Raw genomic sequence first — 26360 nt, 5'->3', positions numbered from 1 at the left:
ACTTTCTTCCGATTCTGTATCTGCTATTCATGTAATTGTATAATGTCTGGGTGTGACGTTATACATACGGACTCTGTGTTGATGCTGAAAGATTCTCTGGCTGAGGCATAGCAATGGGCAGGGAAGGTTTGCCCATGGACATGCTAATGAGCAAAGCTCCAGGGAACAATGGACCTCTGGAGGCCAAAGACACACCTGGCCACTGGCCATGTGACTCCCTCCAGCTTGGAAGAAGCCAGGGGGGGCTATAAATAGGCCATGTGGCCGACTCCATCTTGGGGCTCAGCTCAGCTCTTCATCCCAGGTGCAGGGTTGCAGGGATCAACGAGCCAGAAAGAACTGCGGACCCATCCTGACATAGGAAAAAACCAAGGACTTTTAAGCAGCAGTTATAACATCTCTGCTGCCAGTCTGCATCGAGAACTGGGAGATTCGATGCATGTAATGTATGGTACTTTAACAACCTTACTCTGGCGCTTTTCTTTCTTGTAGTAATAAACCTTTAAATTTTAGATTCTAAAGGATTGGCCCAGCGTGATCTTGTGGGTAGGGTCCAGAGTGTAAATTGACCTGGGATCTGGGGCTGGTTTCTTGGAACCGGACAGAACTTGTTCGGGGAAGGTGAGATTGGGTCCTAAAACCCCTCACCTGTGTATAAGGCCCAGGGCTTTTGCTCCTCAGGCTTCTGGCTGGCCAGGTGGCGGCTGTTCTGGGGGACTGGTTTGTGGCCTATTTGGGAAGGTCTCCAGTCTGGGGGATGTAAGGAGCTCCGAATTTGAGCAATTCGCCCTGAGCGGATGCCCTCGGCTGTGCCCAGACCCGGCCCGGCCCATCACACGCTTCTAGCCCAGAGAGGGGAATTTCTCGATGCTGGTCCAAGGGGCACTATTTATAGCCCTCTGCAAAGCAGCATTGTCTCCCAAAGAGAGTTTTTGCAAGGAAGACACAATAGCATCTTTGTCCGCAGGCCCACGGGGTCACCTTTCCTGCAGCCTCCTGCCCACTGGCCGCCCTCCCGCATCCCAGTCATTCCCAGGGCAACAGGAAGGCAAACTAGCTGATGAGGGGATGGCTCATCACAAGACCGGGGAGCCTGGAACGAAGGGATCCTGAGAGAACAAACGGCAGCGTCCCGTGCTCTGTGCAAAACCCCACTGCAAACGCGCTGCCCCCAGCATGCCCTGGCCTGTCAGTGTCCCCACCTCAGCACGGCCCCACTGCACACACCCTGCCCCCTCCCTCTGCCCTGCCAGCCCCACCTCAGCACGGCCCCACTGCACACACCCTGCCCCCTCCCTCGGCCCTGCCAGCCCCACCTCAGCACGGCCCCACTGCGCACACCCTGCCCCCTCCCTCTGCCTTGCCAGCCCCACCTCAGCATGGCCCCACTGCGCACACCCTGCCCCCTCCCTCTGCCTTGCCAGCCCCACCTCAGCATGGCCCCACTGCACACACCCTGCCCCCTCCCTCTGCCCTGCCAGCCCCACCTCAGCACAGCCCCACTGCGCACACCCTGCCCCCTCCCTCTGCCCTGCCAGCCCCACCTCAGCACGGCCCCACTGCGCACACCCTGCCCCCTCCCTCTGCCCTGCCAGCCCCACCTCAGCACGGCCCCACTGCACACACCCTGCCCCCTCCCTCTGCCCTGCCAGCCCCACCTCAGCACAGCCCCACTGCGCACACCCTGCCCCCTCCCTCTGCCCTGCCAGCCCCACCTCAGCACGGCCCCACTGCGCACACCCTGCCCCCTCCCTCTGCCCTGCAAGCCCCACCTAAGCACGGCCCCACTGCGCACACCCTACCCCCTCCCTCTGCCTTGCCAGCCCCACCTCAGCACGGCCCCACTGCACACACCCTGCCCCCTCCCTCTCCCCTTCCAGCCCCACCTCAGCACGGCCCATCTGCACACACCCTGCCCCCTCCCTCTGCCCTGCCAGCCCCACCTCAGCACGGCCCCACTGCGCACACCCTGCCCCCTCCCTCTGCCTTGCCAGCCCCACCTCAGCACGGCCCCACTGCGCACACCCTGCCCCCCACTCTCGCCTTCCAGCCCCACCTCAGCACGGCCCCACTGCGCACACCCTGCCCCCTCCCTCTCCCCTTCCAGCCCCACCTCAGCACGGCCCCACTGCGCACACCCTGCCCCCCACTCTCCCCTTCCAGCCCCACCTCAGCACGGCCCCACTGCGCACACCCTGCCCCCTCCCTCTCCCCTTCCAGCCCCACCTCAGCACGGCCCCACTGCACACACCCTGCCCCTCCCTCTGCCCTGCCAGCCCTACCTCAGCACGGCCCCACTGCACACACCCTGCCCCCTCCCTCTGCCCTGCCAGCCCCACCTCAGCACGGCCCCACTGCGCACACCCTGCCCCCTCCCTCTGCCTTGCCAGCCCCACCTCAGCACGGCCCCAATGCGCACACCCTGCCCCCTCCCTCTCCTCTTCCAGCCCCACCTCAGCACGGCCCCACTGCACACACCCTGCCCCTCCCTCTGCCCTGCCAGCCCCACCTCAGCACGGCCCCACTGCACACACCCTGCCCCCTCCCTCTGCCCTGTCAGCCCCACCTCAGCACAGCCCCACTGCGCACACCCTGCCCCCTCCCTCTGCCCTGCCAGCCCCACCTCAGCACGGCCCCACTGCGCACACCCTGCCCCTCCCTCTGCCTTGCCAGCCCCACCTCAGCACGGCCCCACTGCACACACCCTGCCCCCTCCCTCTGCCCTGCCAGCCCCACCTCAGCACGGCCCCACTGCGCACACCCTGCCCCCTCCCTCTGCCTTGCCAGCCCCACCTCAGCACGGCCCCACTGCGCACACCCTGCCCCTCCCTCTGCCTTGCCAGCCCCACCTCAGCACAGCCCCACTGCGCACACCCTGCCCCTCCCTCTGCCTTGCCAGCCCCACCTCAGCACGGCCCCACTGCGCACACCCTGCCCCTCCCTCTGCCTTGCCAGCCCCACCTCAGCACGGCCCCACTGCGCACACCCTGCCCCCTCCCTCTGCCCTGCAAGCCCCACCTCAGCACGGCCCCACTGCACACACCCTGCCCCCTCCCTCTCCCCTTCCAGCCCCACCTCAGCACAGCCCATCTGCACACACCCTGCCCCTCCCTCGGCCCTGCCAGCCCCACCTCAGCACGGCCCCACTGCGCACACCCTGCCCCTCCCTCTGCCTTGCCAGCCCCACCTCAGCACGGCCCCACTGCACACACCCTGCCCCCTTCATCGGCCCTGCCAGCCCCACCTCAGCACGGCCCCACTGCGCACACCCTGCCCCCCACTCTCCCCTTCCAGCCCCACCTCAGCACGGCCCCACTGCGCACACCCTGCCCCTCCCTCTGCCCTGCCAGCCCCACCTCAGCACGGCCCCACTGTACACACCCTGCCCCTCCCTCTGCCCTGCCAGCCCCACCTCAGCACGGCCCCACTGCGCACACCCTGCCCCCTCCCTCTGCCCTGCCAGCCCCACCTCAGCACGGCCCCACTGTACACACCCTGCCCTCTCCCTCTGCCCTGCCAGCCCCACCTCAGCACGGCCCCACTGCACACACCCTGCCCCCTCCCTCTGCCCTGCCAGCCCCACCTCAGCACGGCCCCACTGTACACACCCTGCCCCCTCCCTCTCCTCTTCCAGCCCCATCTCAGCACGGCCCCACTGTACACACCCTGCCCCCTCCCTCTCCTCTTCCAGCCCCACCTCAGCACGGCCCCACTGTACACACCCTGCCCCCTCCCTCTCCTCTTCCAGCCCCACCTCAGCACGGCCCCACTGCACACACCCTGCCCCCTCCCTCTGCCCTGCCAGCCCCACCTCAGCACGGCCCCACTGCACACACCCTGCCCCCTCCCTCTGCCCTGCCAGCCCCACCTCAGCACGGCCCCACTGCACACACCCTGCCCTCTCCCTCTGCCCTGCCAGCCCCACCTCAGCACGGCCCCACTGCACACACCCTGCCCTCTCCCTCTGCCCTGCCAGCCCCACCTCAGCACGGCCCCACTGCGCACACCCTGCCCCTCCCTCTGCCTTGCCAGCCCCACCTCAGCACGGCCCCACTGCACACACCCTTCCCCCTCCCTCGGCCCTGCCAGCCCCACCTCAGCACGGCCCCACTGCGCACACCCTGCCCCCTCCCTCTGCCCTACCAGCCCCACCTCAGCACGGCCCCACTGCACACACCCTTCCCCCTCCCTCGGCCCTGCCAGCCCCACCTCAGCACGGCCCCACTGCGCACACCCTGCCCCCTCCCTCTGCCCTGCCAGCCCCACCTCAGCACGGCCCCACTGCGCACACCCTGCCCCTCCCTCTGCCCTGCCAGCCCCACCTCAGCACGGCCCCACGGCGCACACCCTGCCCCCTCCCTCTGCCCTGCCAGCCCCACCTCAGCACGGCCCCACTGCACACACCCTGCCCCCTCCCTCTGCCCTTCCAGCCCCACCTCAGCACGGCCCCACTGCACACACCCTGCCCCCTCCCTCTGCCCTGCCAGCCCCACCTCAGCACGGCCCCACTGCGCACATCCTGCCCCCTCCCTCTGCCTTGCCAGCCCCACCTCAGCACGGCCCCAATGCGCACACCCTGCCCCCTCCCTCTGCCCTGCCAGCCCCACCTCAGCACGGCCCCACTGCACACACCCTGCCCCCTCCCTCTGCCCTGTCAGCCCCACCTCAGCACATCCCCACTGCGCACACCCTGCCCCCTCCCTCTGCCCTGTCAGCCCCACCTCAGCACAGCCCCACTGCACACACCCTGCCCCCTCCCTCTCCTCTTCCAGCCCCACCTCAGCACGGCCCCACTGCACACACCCTGCCCCCTCCCTCTGCCCTGTCAGCCCCACCTCAGCACAGCCCCACTGCGCACACCCTGCCCCCTCCCTCTGCCCTGCCAGCCCCACCTCAGCACGGCCCCACTGCACACACCCTGTCCCCTCCCTCTGCCCTGCCAGCCCCACCTCAGCACGGCCCCACTGCACACACCCTGCCCCCTCCCTCGGCCCTGTCAGCCCCACCTCAGCACGGCCCCACTGCACACACCCTGCCCCTCCCTCTGCCCTGCCAGCCCCACCTCAGCACGGCCCCACTGCGCACACCCTGCCCCTCCCTCTGCCTTGCCAGCCCCACCTCAGCACGGCCCCACTGCGCACACCCTGCCCCTCCCTCTGCCTTGCCAGCCCCACCTCAGCACGGCCCCACTGCACACACCCTGCCCCCTCCCTCGGCCCTGCCAGCCCCACCTCAGCACGGCCCCACTGCACACACCCTGCCCCCTCCCTCTGCCCTTCCAGCCCCACCTCAGCACGGCCCCACTGCACACACCCTGCCCCTCCCTCTGCCCTGCCAGCCCCACCTCAGCACGGCCCCACTGCACACACCCTGCCCCCTCCCTCTGCCCTGCCAGCCCCACCTCAGCATGGCCCCACTGCGCACACCCTGCCCCCTCCCTCTGCCTTGCCAGCCCCACCTCAGCACGGCCCCACTGCGCACACCCTGCCCCTCCCTCTGCCTTGCCAGCCCCACCTCAGCACGGCCCCACTGCACACACCCTGCCCCCTCCCTCTGCCCTGCCAGCCCCACCTCAGCACGGCCCCACTGCGCACACCCTGCCCCTCCCTCTGCCTTGCCAGCCCCACCTCAGCACGGCCCCACTGCGCACACCCTGCCCTCTCCCTCTGCCCTGCCAGCCCACCTCAGCACGGCCCCACTGAGCACACCCTGCCCCCTCCCTCTGCCCTGTCAGCCCCACCTCAGCACAGCCCCACTGCACACACCCTGCCCCCTCCCTCTGCCCTGTCAGCCCCACCTCAGCACAGCCCCACTGCGCACACCCTGCCCCCTCCCTCTGCCCTGCCAGCCCCACCTCAGCACGGCCCCACTGCACACACCCTGCCCCCTCCCTCTGCCCTGCCAGCCCCACCTCAGCACGGCCCCACTGCACACACCCTGCCACTCCCTCTGCCCTGCCAGCCCCACCTTAGCATGGCCCCACTGCACACACCCTGCCCCTCCCTCTGCCTTGCCAGCCCCACCTCAGCACGGCCCCACTGCGCACACCCTGCCCCCTCCCTCTCCCCTTCCAGCCCCACCTCAGCACGGCCCCACTGCACACACCCTGCCCCCTCCCTCTGCCTTGCCAGCCCCCCTCAGCACGGTCCCACTGCGCACACCCTGCCCCTCCCTCTGCCCTGCCAGCCCCACCTCAGCACGGCCCCACTGCGCACACCCTGCCCCCTCCCTCTGCCCTGCCAGCCCCACCTCAGCACGGCCCCACTGCGCACACCCTGCCCCCTCCCTCTGCCCTGCCAGCCCCACCTCAGCACGGCCCCACTGCGCACACCCTGCCCCCTCCCTCTGCCCTGCCATCCCCACCTCAGCACGGCCCTACTGCGCACACCCTGCCCCCTCCCTCTGCCCTGCCAGCCCCACCTCAGCACGGCCCCACTGCACACACCCTGCCCCCTCCCTCTGCCCTGCCAGCCCCACCTCAGCACGGCCCCACTGCGCACACCCTGCCCCCTCCCTCTGCCCTGCCAGCCCCACCTCAGCACGGCCCCACTGCACACACCCTGCCCCCTCCCTCTGCCCTGCCAGCCCCACCTCAGCACGGCCCCACTGCGCACACCCTGCCCCTCCCTCTGCCCTGTCAGCCCCACCTCAGCACGGCCCCACTGCGCACACCCTGCCCCCTCCCTCTGCCCTGCCAGCCCCACCTCAGCACAGCCCCACTGCACACACCCTGCCCCCTCCCTCTGCCCTGTCAGCCCCACCTCAGCACGGCCCCACTGCGCACACCCTGCCCCTCCCTGTCCCCTTCCAGCCCCACCTCAGCACGGCCCCACTGCGCACACCCTGCCCTCTCCCTCTGCCCTGTCAGCCCCCTCAGCACGGCCCCACTGCGCACACCCTGCCCCCTCCCTCGGCCCTGCCAGCCCCAGCTCAGCACAGCCCCACTGCGCACACCCTGCCCCCTCCCTCTCCCCTTCCAGCCCCACCTCAGCACGGCCCCACTGCGCACACCCTGCCCCCTCCCTCTCCTCTTCCAGCCCCACCTCAGCACGGCCCCACTGCACACACCCTGCCCCTCCCTCTGCCCTGCCAGCCCCACCTCAGCACGGCCCCACTGCACACACCCTGCCCCCTCCCTCTGCCCTGCCAGCCCCACCTCAGCACGGCCCCACTGCACACACCCTGCCCCCTCCCTCTGCCCTGCCAGCCCCACCTCAGCACGGCCCCACTGCACACACCCTGCCCCCTCCCTCTCCCCTTCCAGCCCCACCTCAGCACGGCCCCACTGCGCACACCCTGCCCCCTCCCTCGGCCCTGCCAGCCCCAGCTCAGCACAGCCCCACTGCGCACACCCTGCCCCCTCCCTCTCCCCTTCCAGCCCCCCTCAGCACGGCCCCACTGCGCACACCCTGCCCCCTCCCTCGGCCCTGCCAGCCCCAGCTCAGCACAGCCCCACTGCGCACACCCTGCCCCCTCCCTCTCCCCTTCCAGCCCCACCTCAGCACGGCCCCACTGCGCACACCCTGCCCCCTCCCTCTCCTCTTCCAGCCCCACCTCAGCACGGCCCCACTGCACACACCCTGCCCCTCCCTCTGCCCTGCCAGCCCCACCTCAGCACGGCCCCACTGCACACACCCTGCCCCCTCCCTCTGCCCTGCCAGCCCCACCTCAGCACGGCCCCACTGCACACACCCTGCCCCCTCCCTCTGCCCTGCCAGCCCCACCTCAGCACGGCCCCACTGCACACACCCTGCCCCCTCCCTCTCCCCTTCCAGCCCCACCTCAGCACGGCCCCACTGCACACACTCTGCCCCCTCCCTCTGCCTTGCCAGCCCCACCTCAGCACAGCCCCACTGCACACACCCTGCCCCCTCCCTCTGCCCTGCCAGCCCCACCTCAGCACGGCCCCACTGCACACACCCTGCCCCCTCCCTCTGCCCTGCCAGCCCCACCTCAGCACGGCCCCACTGCACACACCCTGCCCCCTCCCTCTGCCCTTCCAGCCCCACCTCAGCACGGCCCCACTGCACACACCCTGCCCCCTCCCTCTGCCTTGCCAGCCCCACCTCAGCACAGCCCCACTGCGCACACCCTGCCCCCTCCCTCTGCCTTGCCAGCCCCACCTCAGCACAGCCCCACTGCACACACCCTGCCCCCTCCCTCTGCCCTTCCAGCCCCACCTCAGCACGGCCCCACTGCACACACCCTGCCCCCTCCCTCTTCCCTTCCAGCCCCACCTCAGCACGGCCCATCTGCACACACCCTGCCCCCTCCCTCTGCCCTGCCAGCCCCACCTCAGCACGGCCCCACTGCACACACCCTGCCCCTCCCTCTGCCCTGCCAGCCCCACCTCAGCACGGCCCCACTGCACACACCCTGCCCCTCCCTCTGCCCTGCCAGCCCCACCTCAGCACGGCCCCACTGCACACACCCTGCCCCTCCCTCTGCCCTGCCAGCCCCACCTCAGCACGGCCCCACTGCACACACCCTGCCCCTCCCTCTGCCCTGCCAGCCCCACCTCAGCACGGCCCCACTGCACACACCCTGCCCCTCCCTCTGCCCTGCCAGCCCCACCTCAGCACGGCCCCACTGCACACACCCTGCCCCTCCCTCTGCCCTGCCAGCCCCACCTCAGCACGGCCCCACTGCACACACCCTGCCCCTCCCTCTGCCCTGCCAGCCCCACCTCAGCACGGCCCCACTGCACACACCCTGCCCCTCCCTCTGCCCTGCCAGCCCCACCTCAGCACGGCCCCATCTGCGCACACCCTGCCCCCATTGTGAATTCCCTTTCCCTTCCGTCTCTGCCCCGATCCCCCATTGTAAGTTTGTAAGTTTTCCCGTCTCAGCACGTCCCCATTGCTCCCATGCTGGCCTCTAGTGCTGTCGGCTAACACCACCTCGGCGTTTGGGTAACTGTTGGTAGGGGGTTCTAGGTTCCTGCCTGTTCAATTTGTGCTTTGCATTTAATAAAACCATGTATCTGGGGGCAGAAAGATTTCTGTGTACCAATCGTTCACCCCAGGTAGCTGCTGCGTTCCACTTTCCCCTAGTTTATTCCCTGAAGCACCTGGAGTATTGAGACTAATTCCCATTGCTTTCAGTTAACCCCAGGTAACGATGTTGCTGAGGACAGCATTAAGTATTCTAGCGAGAGAAATCCCTTTCCCCCATTCCTCCAAGAGGTAACTAAGGGGGGATAGGAGAGAGGTCTATAAAATTATGACCGGTGTGGAGAAAGTGAATAAAGAAAAAGTTATTTACTTGTTCCCAGAACATGAGAATTACGGTCACCAAATGAAATGAATAGGTCACAGGTTTAAAACAAACAAAAGGACGTTGTTCTTCATGCGGCGCACAGTTAACCTGGGGAACTCCTTGCCAGAGGATGTTGAGCAGACCGAGACTTTTACAGGGTTTCATAAAAAACTAGATAGAATCATAGGGGTGGAAGAGACCTCAGGAGGTCATCAAGTCCAGCCCCCCCGCCCGCAGCATAGATCAATTCATGGACTGTTAGCCACGGGGGTGGCAACCAATCTTTCCATCCCCAGTCATTCTTGTCTCTTCTGTTGCTCACTTGAGCAGAGAGGACAGCTATAGAGGGACAGCCTTACGCAGAGCCCTTCCCCAGTTTTACACTAGTGTTGTCCAGTGACTTCCCAGCTCATGCTGCAGAGCTTCCTTGTTCTTTTCTCTAGCTTGTACGTGGTCTAAGCGCCACTCCGTGGGACAGTGACCCACACTAGGGCTACGTCTAGATTACAAAGAAAAGTTGGTGCCAAGTTTTGGAAAGGCCTGCTCGTTCGAGCCAAACCCTTCTTCTGCGCACAATGAGGTTTACCGGGACGGCGAACGAAGGCTTCCACTTTTCCGAAATTTTTTCGGAAAAGCAGACGCATTCCTTGGACACGGCATTGCTTCAGTCTAGACATAGCCTCGGTGCGTGGGTCACACATGGAGGCGTTACCTGGGCAATCGATGGAACCGGTCTCGGAGGCGCAGAGAATGGGGGGTGGGGGTTTTGCAGCTGGAAAGGCCTGAACGAAAGGGGGCGCTGGATTTGCATGACTCCGTGGGGCAGGCTCGCCAGAGAGGGTCGCCCGGCAGGCCTGGGGCAAGGAGGCGTTCCTTGTTCTCAGATGCAGAAGGGTCTGCCGCTGCTCCACCGGTTCACAGCTGCGCGCTCCTGGCCGGCCATAGATTTAGTGTGTTCTCCCTGCCCCCTCCTGCCGCCTGACCTGGAAAGTGCGTGGCACGGAGCGGCTGAGCCCCCGCGCGTGGCTCACCTGCGCCCGGCGCCCGGCCGCGGACACTCACCGTGCACCTTGAGTTTCAGGTGACGCTCGCACCTGGCCTTGGCCTTTAGCAGCAGGAAGATCTGTTCCTCCTTGGTGATGACATCGTCAGCATCCACCTGCGGGGAGACAGAGGCGGGGGTGGGTCAGCGGCCGGAGGCGGAGCGCCGGGGGGCAACGGGGCTGCCTCAGGCCCCCTCGCCCTGCGCAGCCCTGGCGCCCCTCTGCAGAGCTCTGGGAGGGGCCCAACCTTCTCTGCCCTGCTCCCAGGCTGCTCTGCCGCCTTCTTTCGCCGGGGCCGCTTGGGGAGGTTGGGGATGGCGACGCTGCAGCCTGGGCAGACAGAGCCGAGGCAGCTTTGCTCCAGCGCCGTCCCGTAACGCCGCCGCAGAACAGCCCAGTCACTTGAGGACACAGCCAGGGCCCCACAGAGTTGGCCAGGCCCTGGGGCAATGGAGGAGGGGCTCAGCCCTGACAGGGGCCTAGGATGGAGGGATCAGGGCTGTGGTTGGAAGGGACAGGGCCTTGGATAGAAGGGGCGGGGCCTTGGATGGAAAGGGCGGGGCCTTGGAAGGGAGGGGCCTTGGATAGAAGGGGCGGGGCATTGGAAGGAGCGAGGCCTTGGATAGAAGAGGCGGGACTTTGGATGGAAGGGGCGGGGCATTGGAAGGAGCGATGCCTTGGATAGAAGAGGCGGGGCTTTGGATGGAAGGGGCGGGGCTTTAGAAGGAGCGAGGCCTTGGATAGAAGGGGCGGGGCTTTGGATGGAAGGGGCGGGGCATTGGAAGGAGTGATGCCTTGGATAGAAGAGGCGGGGCTTTGGATGGAAGGGGCGGGGCATTGGAAGGAGGGAGGCCTTGGATAGAAGGGGCGGGGCTTTGGATGGAAGAGGCGGGGCATTGGAAGGAGCAAGGCCTTGGATAGAAGAGGCGGGACTTTGGATGGAAGGGGCGGGGCTAGGTGCAGCCAGCCCTCAATGCCACCCCGACCACACTGCACCTCTCCCATGCAGCCCAGACTGTGCTAGGCAGAGCTCCGGCAGTGATTTCAAGGGCTTAGGGCTCCAGGCGCCTCTCCTGGCCAGGGCCGGCTCTAGGCACCAGCAAATCAGGCATGTGCTTGGGGCGGCACTTTGCCAGGGACAGCATTTCAGGTAAGCAGCTGGTGCCGCCCCTGGCAACGCCTAGCCCCGCCCCGCTCTGTCGATTTAAAGGGCCGTGGTCCAATGTGCCCTGGAGCCTGTCTCCTCTCCATCCTGCTCCTCCCTGCCCCTGGCAACGCCCAGCCCCGCCCCCGGCAACGCCTAACCCCGCCCCGCCAATTTAAAGAGCTGCAGGAGATGCCGTGGCTGCACAAGCAGCACTGGCACCATGTGCGCTTGGTCCCGGAGCCCGCTGGCCAGCCCTGTCTCCTAGTCCTGAGTCCTGCTCCTCCCCAGCGGCTGCTACCTCCTCCAAGAGCCCCTCCACTCCAAGCCATCAGCCACCCCTCCGCCTGGAAATCCCAGGTAAGATGCCCCCTTTCCGTCTAGGGTTGCCAGGTGTCCGGTATTTTCACCTCCTGTCTGGTAAAAAAATCAGAAAATACCAGACACCTGGAAAACCTACAAACATGCAGCCCGCTGGCCCAGCCCCTGGCCTCTCCCCACAGGCCTCAGGCCCCAACACCCTCAGCCCCACGGACCCTTTGAAGTCGGTTCCTAGTATATTTCTCTTGTTCATGTTTGTAGTAGAAGTAGAACCAAACAAGGATCCAGCGCACACACACACACACACACACACACACACACACTCAGAGAATATTAACTGTTCTACACTCTTCACACACACACACACACACACACATACACACACACACACACACACACAGAGAATATTAACTGTTCTACACTCTTCACACACACACACACACACACACACACATACACACACACACACACACACAGAATATTAACTGTTCTACACTCTTCACACACACACACACACACACACACACACACACACACACACACACTCAGAGAATATTAACTGTTCTACACTCTTCAAAGAACCACTTGGGCTGCGTCTACATTGGCAAGATTTTGCGCAAAGACTTTTAACGCAAGAGTGTTTGCGTTAAAGTATTTGCGCAAGAGCGCGTCTACACTGGCATGTGCTTTTGCGCAAGAGATGTGCTTTTGCACAAAAGCATCCATGCCAGTGTAGACGCTTTCTTGCGCAAAAAAGCTCCGATGGCCATTTTAGCCACCGGGCTTACTTGCGCAAGAAATTAACGTTGCCTGTCTACACTAGCCTCTTGCGCAAGAACAGTTGCGCAAGAGGGCTTATCCCTGAGCGGAGCATCGGAGTATTTGCGCAAGAAGCCCTGATTTTATACATTAGCACGTCAGTGTTCTTGCGCAAGTACTTGCGGCCAGTGTAGACAGGTGGCAAGATTTTGTGCAAAAGCAGTCACTTTTGCACAAAATCTTGCTAACGTAGACATAGCCATGCTGTTTCATAGATATTTCTTTAAAGTATTAAACTTCGTTGATCTGGGTAAACTTTCCTGTTTGATGTCTCTAAGGCAAGCTTCATTCCATATATAGTTGTATTGGGAACATACAACTCTCCACTCCGTCTAACACCTCATAAACTTGAATATATAATGGCTACTAACAAGATGGACACACAAAAATAATGTGCACATGCACACCCACTGATCTCAGTTTATCTGATAACATAGATGTGTTAGAGCCACATAAGGAGCCACTGAATTACAAAACAAAACTAGTTTAACAATACAACTATTTATTGATTTAGTTTAGATGTCTTATGTGCTATAGTTATCATAATTGGTTGACAAGTACGTTAAAACAGAGTGGTATTGTTAGCTGATTGTAATTGGTCTGAAGATTGATTAAGTATAGCCATAAACTACTTGGCTACGTCTACATTGGCACCCTTTTCCGGAAATGCTTAAAACGGAACAGTTTTCCGTTAAAAGTATTTCCGGAAAAAGCACGTCTACATTGGCAGGATGTTTTTCCGGAAAAGCACTTTTTCCGAAAAAGCGTCTGTGCCAATGTAGACGCACTTTTCCGCAAAAAAGCCCCGATCGTCATTTTCGTGATTGGGGCTTTTTTGCGGAAGACTACTGGGCTGTCTACACTGGCCCTTTTCTGGAACAGTTTTTCCGGAAAAGGACTTTTGCCCGAATGGGAGCAGCATAGTTTTTCCGGAAAAACAATGACGTTTTTACATTAGATCGTCATTGCTTTTCCGGAAAAGCAAGCGGCCAGTGTAGACAGCTGGCAAGTTATTCCGGAAAAGCAGCTGCTTTTCCGGAATAAGTGGCCAGTGTAGACACAGCCCTTGAGTTTTAGATGTGGCACAAGTTCTCCCTTCTATTTTTGGTACTTAGTTTATATTTCCTTAACTATTTGTGTTAATACTTTTTCATGCATTCAAACCACAATTAAAAAGTAGCCTATTTCTGTGAGAACAATAAAATAGCCCGGGGCCCGGGAGCTAGGGTTGCTAAGTGTCTGATATTTTTGCCTCCTGGCCGGGAAAAAGAATCAGAAAATACTGGACATTTAGGTGTCTGGTATTTTCTGAAATTTTTTTACTGGACAGAGGTGAAAATACCGGACTGTCCGGGTCAATACTGGACACCTGGCAACCCTAGCAGTGTAGATACACCCTCATGGTTCTGGTGTAGCCAGAGCAACAGGGCTGCTGGCCCTCCAGCAAAACCGGCTCTCAGAGGCCGATCTAATCCGAACGCAGAGGAGCCCAGTCGAGTTTCCACCCTGTCTGTGCCTGGGCTAGACCCGTTGTTAGCCTCACTTAGGGCCCGTCTCAACTACGTCCTCTTCTGAAAGAGGAATGTAAATGAGCCCAATCAAAAATGCAAATGAAGCGCAGATTTACAAATCTCGTTTCATTTGCATAATCGTGTGAGCGCGCTTTTTCGAAAAAGGGTTTTTCAAAAAAGAAACCGCAGTCTAGACGAGGTTCTTTCGACCCCCCCCCCTCTTTTTTCCAAAGAACCCATACTCCTGAAAAAATGAGATTTGTAAATCCGCGCTTCATTTGCATCTTTGATTGGGCTCATTTACATTCCTCTTTCAGAAAAGGAACGTAGTTTAGACACAGCCTCTAGCTCTGCCATAAGGAGTTCCCACCGCAGGTCTGGAATCAGGGAAAATGGTAGGGCTGAAAGGGACTTCCAGAGGTCTGTACTCCATCTCCCTGTACTGAAGGAGGACCAAGTAAACCTAGACCACCCTCTTCCTAAATGACAGGGAATCCATAACCTCCTATGTGGCTCTGTCCTTTTCATGTCATCTTAGCTAATATAACTGCCCCCCGGCAGATTCAAACCTGGGATCTCGGGATCCTTGTGTAGGAACTTCTATAACTTGGGATCCAAAGCCAGCTGGCTCGCAACTTAGCCTGTCAAGCTCCCTTGTTCGTATTTCTCACTCTACATGGTCTAAGTGCCATTCTGTGGGACAGTGAGCCATGCTAGGTGTGTGGGTTACACTAACACCAGTGGGATCAGCTGGACACAGCACGTCTCCCTCCCAGCCCCTGGGCGTGTAGGCGACGGTATTACACGGGCTGGGCTCAGTTTCACTTTCACAGGACGTCAGGGCGAATTCGCCTCCTGAAGTTTAAATGCCTCTCAGTCCATTTCCTTTCTCTGAGGATCCTGGCTGGTCCTAGCTCTGCAGCTTTCAGCGGCTGAGACTTTACCGGCAGCAGAAAGGAAAATGAGGGGACGTGAGGCAAGACCGTGGGCCTTAAGAAAGGTCTCCGCAGATGAAGCAGGTAAGGATTCTACGACCCAGTGTGCGAAGTAGGAAGCTGCTGTCCCATCACAGGATGGGGAGGGGGTCAGTGAATTGGAGACAAATCAACTAAGGGGGGATTTTCAAGGGTGCCAAAGGGGCACCTGTAATGCAGAAAAGGCTGGCCCAGTGGGCGGGACATTAGCTTAGGACATGCAGGTCTGAGTTCGAGACCCTCCCCTGCCACAGACTACCTGCATGGTCTTGGGCAAGTCACTTAGCTACTGCATGCCTCAGTTTCCCATCTGCACAACGGGGATGATAATGATCTTCTATGAGTGCCACTACAGTAAAACTTGTGGGTTGCTGAGATCCCGCAGTAATGGGGGCTGTACGTGTGCCTTGGCGACGCATGGCTGGCTTTCAAAAATCCTCAACTTAAACAGTACGGGGCTGAGGACACACAGCTCTGATCGCACCCAGCAGAGGTATCTCAGCCCTGACTGCTCCCCAGTCTGTAAATCTGCTCTCCCAGCCTCTTGTGACCGCTTCCTGGCCTGCCCCCCGCTAGATTTCATCTTATTCCATAATTAGAATCCCCATTGATGCTCTCAGAGACGCCGTGCACAACTGTCTCGAGGTCTTGCGGAGAGCTAGACACACGGAAAGGGAGAGATTCCTCGGCGGCATGCCAATGTCCGCAGCACTGCAGGACAAAGCGATGAACAAACCCCCCATTGAGTAATACTTAAATACAGGAACACGGATAAATATAACACCAAGAACAGCTGAGCTGGGATTCCAGCCTTCCAGCTCCCCCCCGTTCCACGCTTCAAAATACCAACGGAGTTAAAAATACAGCCTCTTTCAGTCCCACAACCTGTCCCCATTCATACTGAGCAAGTCCAGCTTCTTTCAGGCAGGCCCTGGGCCACATGGCACCTGCCTCAATCAACATCCCAGCCAAAATCCAAGCACAAACATTAACAGCCAGGCTGCCAGTCCCTGCCCCGAGTTTGGAGAGCTCCGGAAACTGAGCTTGTAGGCTCTGCCCGCAGGAGACTGAGTTAATTCATGTGTGTGCCCACTTCAGAGCCTGCCCCGGCCATAGGGTTGCCAGGTGTCCAGTACTGAACTGGACAGTCCAGTATTTTTGCCTCCTGTCTGGTAAAAAAATTCAGAAAATACCGGACACCTAAAATGTCGGGTACTTTCTGATTTTTTCCTGGCCAAACTTCAGGAGGCAAATTCGCCCTGACGTCCTGTGAAAGTGAAACTGAGCCCAGCCCGTGTAATACTGTCGCCTACATGCCCTGGGGCTGGGAGGGAGACGTGCTGTGTCCGGCTGATCCCACTAGTGTTAGTGTAACCCACTAAAGCCAAAAAACTTCACCATGCAGTTTTTAAAGGGGCCACGGTCCTTTTTTTTTTTTTTTTTTCCCCTCAACAAATGTTTTCCTGGCTTTTTTGATTTGTTTTGTTCGGTATTTTTTTTGGAACCATTTAGCAACCCTACCAGCCCAGCCTGCCATGTCCGGGTTACCCTGAGCAGCCCTTCCCTTTGGGGCCTGCTGCCGGAGTCTCTGGGCAGAGAGAGGAGCAATTTGCACCTGGCTGTAGTAAAATGAAGGCCTAAAACAACAGCCCATGTAGCACAGGCCTGGTGTGAGGCGTGAGGCCTAGCTACCAATGGACAAACCATGGCTACCAAGAAGCAAAGCTAAGCTGTGAGCAAGAGGCAGGCCCCAGCTCACAGAACTTGGCTGGAACAGGGCTGAGAGAGCAAACCACTCACTGGGTATGTCTACACTACCACCCTAGTTCGAACTAGGGTGGCTAATGTAGTCATTCGAAGTTGCAAATGAAGCCTGGGATTTAAATATCCCGGGCTTCATTTGCATCTTGCCAGGCGCCGCCATTTTTAAATCCCTGTTAGTGCGGACTCCATGCCCGCGGCTACACGCGGCACGGAGTAGGTAGTTTGAATTAGGCTTTCTAACGAGGAGTAACGGTACGAGGAGTAATGGTAGTTCGAATTAGAAAGCCTAATTCGAGCTACCTACTCCGTGCCGCGTGTAGCTGCGGGCACGGAGTCCACACTAACGGGGATTTAAAAATGGCGGTGCCCGGCAAGATGCAAATGAAGCCCGGGATATTTAAATCCCGGGCTTCATTTGCAACTTCGAATGACTACATTAACCACCGTAGTTCAAACTAGGGTGACAGTGTAGACATACCCACTGAGAGTAAGCCCAGATGTAGACCAGTCATTGGTGCTGGCCATACGTGGAAAGCACACGGTACCACCAGCTTGTTAAAAAAGACCTTGGTACCCACACTCCCAACAGATATCAACCCAGGTGCGGGAAAGGGTCTGAACTGACAGCATGATGGGTAGAGATGATCTAATCCAGTGGTCCCCAACCTTTTGGGGCTGCCGAGTGCCTGGGGGCAGCACTGTGCATGTGCCGTGTGCCCAGGGTGGGGGCTGCACATGCACCGGGCACTCGGGCCGGCCCTGGTCCCTAGGCGGGCACACATAAATGCCCCGGCGGGCGCCATGGCGCCCACGGCACCGCGTTGGGGACCACTGGATTGAACCACAGGGTGATGGGTTTCTTCCTACCTCAGTGCAAATTTTCATAGGATGTGCACGCCCCAGAACGGCTGTTCCCTACCGGTGGCAGCAAGGAAGCCTTCTGACTTGGATGGGGGTCCAGGTTGACCTCCCTGGTCTGGCACCCTCCAGACGGGAATGGTCCCGAACCTGGGAGTTTGCCAGAGCAGAGGAGGCCGATGCTTCGCTGCTGGCACTATTGTTGGGCTCCCCTCTGGGCTGTGGGGCTCCCCAGGCTGGGGGTCCCGGAGGCTGGGCCTCCCTGGCCACTGCTATCTCTGCTGCTGGTCCCGCTGCTGACGGGGCTCATTGATACTGGCCCAGATGGGTCAGGGTCCTGGCCACCACCAGCTCTGCTCCCGCCGGGGCTCCCTGAGGCTGGGTCTCCCTGGCTGCCACCAGCCCAGCTGGGGCTCCCATAATGCCATGGACACTGCCAGGACTCCCAGCTGGCTCCTGCTCCCGGCCCCCGGACCAGAGATGTTGCCGGACCAGAGAGGTTCAACCTGCACAAGCATTATGAGAACTGCAGGGGGCAGAAGAGGCTCAGGACCTGGAGAGGCGAAAGGAGGCTGGAGATCAGCACACGGGATGCACTGGAACATCTTTCAGGGGCCACAGCAAAGCTTCCAGGCTCAGGGGCCCCAAACCTTCCAGGCTCAGGGTCCATCTGCAGAGCAGCTGGGAATGGGGACCCCATACCCATGAGCTCGACCAGAGCGGGCAGCTCAAAACAGCAGGGTGGCCGCAGCGGCGTGAGATTGGTCCTGCCTTGGACAGGCGGCTCGACTTGATGACCTCCTGAGGTCTCTTCCAGCTCTATGATTCTATGATTAGGGTCTCCTACTGGGTCACATGCAGGCGGCTTGTTCAGGCCTCCACAGCCACATGGCTATTTCCAGCATGCTAGATGGAGCAGAGCTAACAGGAGTCCTTGCACTGGGGCTGGCAAAAACAAATGCACCTTAAGACAATCAGCAATATGATAGGTGAGAGAGAAACCATCCCTGAACCTGCTGTTGGTTCCTTCCCCTCCATGTAGAGCTGGTTGGGAATTTTTCAGCAACCGTTTTCCCCATAGAAAAAATATTGATTCATCAACACCCACGCCCGGGCATGGGAAAAGGTAAGTGGGGAGGAATTTCCTGAGTTGACACCTCTGGGAAGGAAGTTCTGAAATTGTCAAAGCATCTCATTGTGACCTCTGCTAAATAAAACATCCCCGTTGCCCAGCCCGAACCGAGTGTGCGTTTAGAAATTTGAGCTCATGAGACAAGCAAGTGGTTTTTAAAAAATGGGTTGACATGGCAAGGAACGGTTGCGAAATGACCAAACAAAACATTTCATCTGATCCAAATCGGGGAAGAAAAAGCCAGTTGGTGGCTCATGAAGATTTTGACATTGGGCCTTGATTCAGAACAGGAAAATCTTTCAGAATTTCAAATAGTCTCAGGATGGAAAAACCATTTTCTGTTCAGCTCAATCTTGTGCTGCTATTTGTCTTTTCAGACAACCGGGGAGTGTCTCTTGTTATGTGTTTGTACAGCACCGAGCACAATGGGACCCTGATCTCTGTTGCAAGATACAGATGCTACTGCAATTTAAATCGTAAAACAGGCACAGGGGTTTGCAAACATTGGTTTTGAAGCTGAGGTTCATATTTAACGTGTAACCCAGAATCTTCTCTTTCAACAGAGAACTTCCATCAGATTGAGAATAATGGAGGGGACAAGGCAGAATAAACAAAATAAATAAATAGACATTTATCCCTTATGCAAGAAAGGGAGAAAAGTAAAAAGATCCATGAGCCAGCAGAGACCTTAACATGTGGTCCTTGGTCCTGCTGTGAGAGGCAGGGGACTGGACTTGATGATCTTTCAAGGTCCCTTCCAGTTCTGGTGTTCTATGATTCTATGTAGCTCAAATGTACCTATGTAGTTTTTAAAGCTACCATGATGGATGAGATAGAGAAATCTTAGACAGAGAGGGTGAGAGAAACCAGAATAGGGAGGATAAAATCCACAGTAAAATCCTTCCTCCATAAGTGGCAGATGCTTTCAAAAAGCCTTAGTGTCAATGCAAAGTAGAATTATAGAATCCTAGGGCTGGAAGAGACCTCAGAAGGTCATCAAGTCCAGCCCCCTGCCCAAAGCAGGGCCAATCCCAACTGAATCAACCCAGCCAGGACTTTGCCAAGCCGAGACTTAAAAACCTCTAGGGCTGGAGATTCCACCCCCTCCCTAGGGAACCCATCCCAGTGCTTCCCCACCCTCCTAGGGAAATAGTTTTTCCTAATATCCAACCTAGACCCCCCCCCTCACTGCAACTTGAGACCATTGCTTCTTATTCTGCCATCTGCCACCACTGAGAACAGCCTCTCTCCATCCTCTTTGGAACCTCCCTTCAGGAAGTTGAAGGCTGCTCTCAAATCCCCCCTCACTCTTCTCTTCTGCAGACTAAAAAGCCCAAATCCCTCAGCCTCCCCTCATAGGTCATGTGCTCCAGCCCCCTCATCATTTTGGTTGCCCTCCGCTGGACCCTCTCCAATGAGTCCACATCCTTTCTATAGTGGGGGCCCCAGAACTGAATGCAATACTCCAGATGTGGCCTCACCAGAGCTCAATAAAGGGGAATAATCAATTATCTGGATCTGCTGGCAATGCTCCTCCTAATGCACCTTAATATGCCATTAGCCGTCTTGGATACAAGGGCATCCTGTGGACTCCTATCCAGATTCTCATCCACTGTAATCCCAAAGTCCTTTTCTGCAGAACTGCTGCTTAGCCAGTCGGTCCCCAGCCTGGAACAATGCTTGGGGATTCTTCCATCCCAAGGGCAGGACTCTGCACTTGTCCTTGTTGAACCTCCTCAGATTTCTTTTGGCCCAATCCTCCAATCTGTCTAGGTAGCTCTGGATCCTATCCCTGCCTTGTTCCAGATGGCTGGCGGGTCTGCATTTAAAGCATTGTTACCTGGGACATATACTCCTGTCAGTTACACTGGTGTAAATCCAGAGTGACTCCAGCAAAACAAATGGTGTTACACCAGAATCTTGCCCGATATGTTTAAAGTTCGGTGAGATGTTCCTAGTGTCATTTTGGATGCTGGTTAAAACTGGGTGGGAGATGCACAAATCCGATTTGCTTCTCATTGCTCAAGATGATTCTTTCTTTCTTTTCCTTTCTCAGTTTAGCCTTATTTGTTTTATGTAGTTTATTTAGGCCAGGTCTACACTGGCGGAGAAAACTGATGCAAGATACGCTATTCCAGCTATGACAACTGCGTAGCTGGAGTCAACGTACCTTGCATCAATTTTGTGGGGTGGCCCCACAGCGGGAAATCAATGGAAGAAACTTTCCTGTCGACTTCCCTTACTCCTCACAACTATGAGGAATTCTGGAGTCAACAGGGGCACCCTTGGTGTTTGATTTAGTAGGTCCTTAACAGACCCACTAAATCAAATGCCGATAGATTAACTTCCAGAGCATCAATTCTCTGTTTAGTATAGACATGGCCTTGGAGGCCCTAGTAGTGATCAGCTCCCCACTGTGCTAGGCATCACATGGATCATAGAGAGACAGTCCCAGTGCAGAACTTACAGTCTTAGTAGATAAGACATAAACAGGAAGCTTTGTTATCCCCCTTTTGCAGTACAGTTAAGTGAGTGACCCGCAGTCACAGAGGAAGCCTGTGGCAGAGATGTGAACGGGATGCAGATTTTCTACATCCCTGTCTTGCCAACCCCAAGCTTTCAAAAATCATGAGACAGGCCCCAAAAAATCATGAGACTGTCTCGACCATTGAAATGGCATTTAAAAAGACATTGCGCATTTATTTGATACCCTTTTGAGGGCTATTCCCATAGGCTACGTCTACACTGGCCCCTTTTCCGAAAGGGGCATGTTAATTTCACAGGTCGTAATAGGGAAATCCGCGGGGGATTTAAATATCCCCCGCGGCATTTAAATAAAAATGTCCGCCAATTTTTTCCGGCTTTTAGAAAAGCCGGAAAAGAGCGTCTACACTGGCCCCGATCCTCTGGAAAAAAGCCCTTTTCCGGAGATCTCTTATTCCTACTTCAAAGGGAGTATTCAAAGTAGGAATAAGAGATCTCCGGAAAAGGGCTTTTTTCCGGAGGATCGGGGCCAGTGTAGACACTCTTTTCCGGCTTTTCTAAAAGCCGGAAAAAAGCGGTGGACATTTTTATTTAAATGCCGCGGGGGATATTTAAATCCCCCGCGGATTTCCCTATTACGACCTGTGAAATTAACATGCCCCTTTCGGAAAAGGGGCCAGTGTAGACGTAGCCTAGTGTGCCGCCTTTTTCAGCTTTTCTCCACTACCACGAAGGCTAGAAACTTACTTTTGTTTTTAGAATGAAAGCAGAGATGCTCAGGGAATCACATAACTCCAGACTCTGGGGCTTTAAGGCAAAACACCAACTCTTATGAAACGCCCTGGCAAAATCGCAAGCATTGGCAACACCACAGGCCAGGGGCTCACCACAAAACCATCCATGCCTCTCCATTTGGATCGAGACAGTAAATTGCTGACTTTCGCCTGCACATGAGGGCTACATCTACACTGGCATGATTTTCCGAAATGCTTTTAACGGAAAAGTTTTAGATTGGCAGGATGCTTTTCCGGAAAAGCACTTTTTGCGGAAAAGCGTCCGTGGCCGATCTAGACGCGCTTTTCCGCAAAAAAGCCCCGATCGTCATTTTTGCGAAAAACAGATCTATGATGTCTACACTGGCCCTTTCGGGCAAAAGTCTTTCGGAAAAAGACTTTTGCCCGAATGGGAGCAGCATAGTTTTTCCGGAAAAGCATTGATGATTTTACATGAGATCGTCAGTGCTTTTCCAGAAATTCAAGTGGCCAGTGTAGACAGCTGGCAAGTTTTTCCAGAAAATCAGATGATTTTCCAGAAAAACTTGCCAGTATAGACAGAGCCGGGTTGTCTCTTTCACGTCTGGGTTCTCCTGCACTGGGACTATATGCTTCCCACAGGACAGTGAGGGCACGTCTACACAGCAGGGCTAACGTGGAATTAAGCGACTCAACGTCATTGTGGAGAGTTCTCTGAAAATATCCATTCCATGTGCAGTGGCAGTCAAAAAAGCAAACAGAATATTGGGAATCAATAAAAAAAGGGATAGGTTGCATCTAGACTGGCATGATTTTGCGGAAATACTTTTAACGGAAAAGTTTGCCGTTAAAAGTATTTCCGCAAAAGAGCATCTAGATTGGCATGGATGCTTTTGCGCAAAAACATCTGTGCCCAGTATAGATGCTCTTTTGCGCAAGAAAGCTCCGATGGCCATTTTAGCCATTGGGCGTTCTTGCGCAAAAAATTAAGGTGCCTGTCTACACTTGCTCACTTGAGCAAGTATTCTTGTGCAAGAGGGCTTATCCCTGAGCGGGAGCGTCAAAGTATTTGCGCAAGAAGCACTGAATTTTTACATTAGAACATCAGTGCTCTTGCGCAAATTCAAGCGGCCAGTGTAGACAGCTGGCAAGTTTTTGCGCAAAAGCAGCTGCTGTTGCGCAAAATCTTGCCAGTCTAGATGCATCCATAGAGAATAAGACAGAGACTATCTTATTGCCTCTGATCTTGAATGCTGCATACAGACGTGGCCGCCTCATCTCAAAAAAGATATATAGGCATTGGAAAAGGTTCAGAAAAGGGCAACAAAAACGATGAGGGATTTGGAATGGCTGCCATATAAAGAGAGATTAAAAAGACTGGGACTTTTTGGCTTAGAAAAGAGGAGACTAAGGGGGAGATATGATAGAGGTCTGAACAATCATGGTGTGGAAAAAGTGAATAAAGAAAAGTTATTTACTTATTCCCATAACGTAAGAACAAGGGGTCACCAAATGAAGTGAATAGGTAGCAGATTTAAAATGAACAAAAAGATGTTTTTCTTCATGCAGCGCACAGTCAACCTGCGGAACTCCTTGCCACAGGATGTTGTGAAGACCAGGACTTTACCAGGCTTCAAAAAAGAACTAGATAGATTCATGGAGGTTAGGTCCAGCAATGGCTATTAGCCAGGATGTCTGAATGGTGTCCCTAGCCTGTTTGTCAGAGGCTGGTGACAGGGGAGGGATCACGTGATGCTTCCCTGTTCTTTTCACTCCCTCTGGGGCACCTGGCATTGGCCACTGTCAGCAGACAGGACACTGGTCTGGATGGACCTTTGGTCTGACCCAGTCTGGCCATTCATATGTTCTAATCTCTTGCCTTGTCTATGCTACAGAACTGCACGGATCATGACTGCTAGTGATCGGAACAGCTGCCCCAACGCAACCCCACACAGCAACAGGAGACACCATGAGAAACCGTGATTCGCATCAACAGAGTTCAACCCACGCCGTGGTCATTCCAAAGCTCCCATGATGCAAGACGATTGCCGGTGGTGGACGAACACTGAATGTCCTTCGTGAGCTAGCCAGAGCTCAATCGGGGTGGCGCGTCCCCTACTCGGGCACTGTGCCTTTTGGGGTTTGGCTCTCAACAAGGGTCAGCCACAGGGCTGCAAATAGCAGTGTCACCCGCCTTCCCCGAGCAAAGGCACTACGAGATGTGCAGAAGCCCAGATCTAACCCGGTGGACTGTAGGAGTCTGGCCACAGTGAAAGCAACCTCAGGGGACCATAGTGGACCTACAGTTGATCAGACGATTTTAAGAACTAACATTTGCACTTAACTCCCTCGGGAAAAACATGGCATCTCCTGCCCAAATGCTGACCCGACTGTGCTCCTGATGAGAGCAAAGCCACTGATGATTTGGGGTAGTGTGGGATGGGAGAGTGGGGTTCAGCAGTTTGCAATAAATGACCTTGACTGGTAATTCTCCCCCTCCCTCCACCAGTGGTGTTTGCCTCTTGGTTCCACAACACCTCCTTTGGCCAAAAAGTCACTTGCAAGGAAGGAATCATTTTGACGTGAGCACCGTGACGAACAGCCCAGCGGGAAAGGGGTAGGTGGAGGAGGCGAAGATAGCGATTCTATCCAGAGCCTGCCAGCGAAAAAGTTTCTCCTCGCCCCCAGAGGAGGCCACGGGGGTAATTATGAAAATGGTTTCTGGTATTTCTATTCCATTGGCCCATCTCCCAGCCACTAAAGCAAACCCCAAGTCTCAGCGGAGCGGTCATATTCATCCTTGTTTATGGGACTCATTTTCAGAAATAACACTATCCTTTTTGTGAAGCTGCCCTGGCAGCCGGTCAGAAACGGAGCAGAAAGCAAACAGATTCCTGGTGAGGGTTTCAAACGTGGCGACGGTTCACGGTGCTGCTACGGGGGCTGCGGGGGACGTGCTGTCCGGACCACGAGTAATTGTTTTCCGGGAGCAGAGGGGGAAATGAAACAATCGGCGCTGGGAATTATAAGCCCCGCTCCTCCAGAGGTGGATCCAATCCGAGTGAGAATACAGTGGGATAGCTAATGAGACGGAGCTGGGGCGCGGGGGGAGAAATGTCACTACAGATTAGGTTCTACGCAGCAGATCAGACTCTCGCTGAGCCAACGGCAGCTTTTCCATTGACTTCAGACCAGGCGCTATCCCGTCACCAAACAGAAATACTGGCATGACCCTGGGGTGCTACGCTACGCCCTGAGCAGCTCACAGTTGACAAAACTCAACACAGCTTCTCAGTGGCCTAGCCCAGAGGTTCTCAACTTTTTTTTTTATAAAGTACCCCTTTAAAAAAAAAATACCCGCAGTACCTACAGTTTTCAGACACACACAATTTTTTTCTATCATTGCAACACATTTGTTTGAACAACTTAATCGTAGCCGGGTGGGGAATGATATTGTTGGTGTAAAACAGGGGTGTCCAAACTTTTTTCAAAGAGGGCCAGATTTGATGAAGTGAACATGCGTGAGGGCCGACCATTTTGCCTGACGTTCTTTGAACCATTAAAATTAAATGCAAATTAACTATTTTATGCAAAGTTTATTGCAAACGGCATACTTTTCATTTCGTCACATGGATGACAAATCTAAACAGGTGTTAAATCACTCTGCCTTTCATATCTGAAGGCCAGATGAAAAAAAAAATCCAGGAAGCTGAAATATATGTCAGGAACATTGTAAAGTACATTACATATTATTGGTAATAAAGGTTGTCTGTCAACTTTTAAGTTCAAAAAATATGAACAGGAACATAACACCAAGTATACATGTTGTGTCCAAATATATTTATAACTGATTTAGACCAACTGACATTAACTGAGATTTTACAATGTATTCATCTCAATACATTTGGATTCGTTGGGGGCCATAAAAGATAGATATTGCCAAATTACCTGGGGGGGCCGTATTAAACCGGAACACGGGCCGCAATTGGCCCGCGGGCCGGACTTTGGACATGCCTGGTGTAAAAAGTACAAAAATGGTAAAACGCTGTAAACCTGAAAACAAAAATTCAGTTTTCTCCAAACGTCGGTTGTGTTGACGTACCTCCTCCCCAGACATCTCTCGAGTACCCCTAAGGGTACCACCGGTGGAGAAACACTGGCCTAGCCAAAGCACACAGGATTTCTCTGCATTTTCACAGAAGATTTGTGGCCAACCGAGCGTGCAGTCACGACTTTGGGGACCAAGTTCAGTAGCATGCAGGGTTCATGTATAAACCGTCATAGGGCATGACACTTCTTC

The 26360-nt window shown here is 56.7% G+C and overlaps 1 protein-coding gene across 3 annotated transcripts in view; it reads right to left on the bottom strand.

The window, feature by feature from the left end:
• The window catches only part of PTH1R (parathyroid hormone 1 receptor), a 174837-nt gene that overhangs the window by 77521 nt on the left and 70956 nt on the right, over positions 1–26360 (bottom strand). For 2 of the 3 annotated variants that reach the window (XM_075922977.2, XM_075922976.2), the window contains exon 3: positions 10321–10417. The exons of the other annotated variant lie outside the window; for it this stretch is intronic. In XM_075922977.2, the coding sequence (XP_075779092.1) occupies positions 10321–10417 (97 nt within the window). The remainder of the gene's footprint in view (positions 1–10320; positions 10418–26360) is intronic. 3 annotated transcript variants of the gene reach the window in all.

The sequence above is a fragment of the Pelodiscus sinensis genome, chromosome 2 (genome assembly GCF_052426305.1).
Source record: "Pelodiscus sinensis isolate ZL-2025 chromosome 2, ASM5242630v1, whole genome shotgun sequence".
In the NCBI taxonomy this organism is placed as follows: domain Eukaryota; kingdom Metazoa; phylum Chordata; order Testudines; family Trionychidae; genus Pelodiscus; species Pelodiscus sinensis.
The sequence above is the reverse complement of the archived record's forward strand: the minus strand, read 5'-3'. Positions and strand labels throughout refer to the sequence as shown.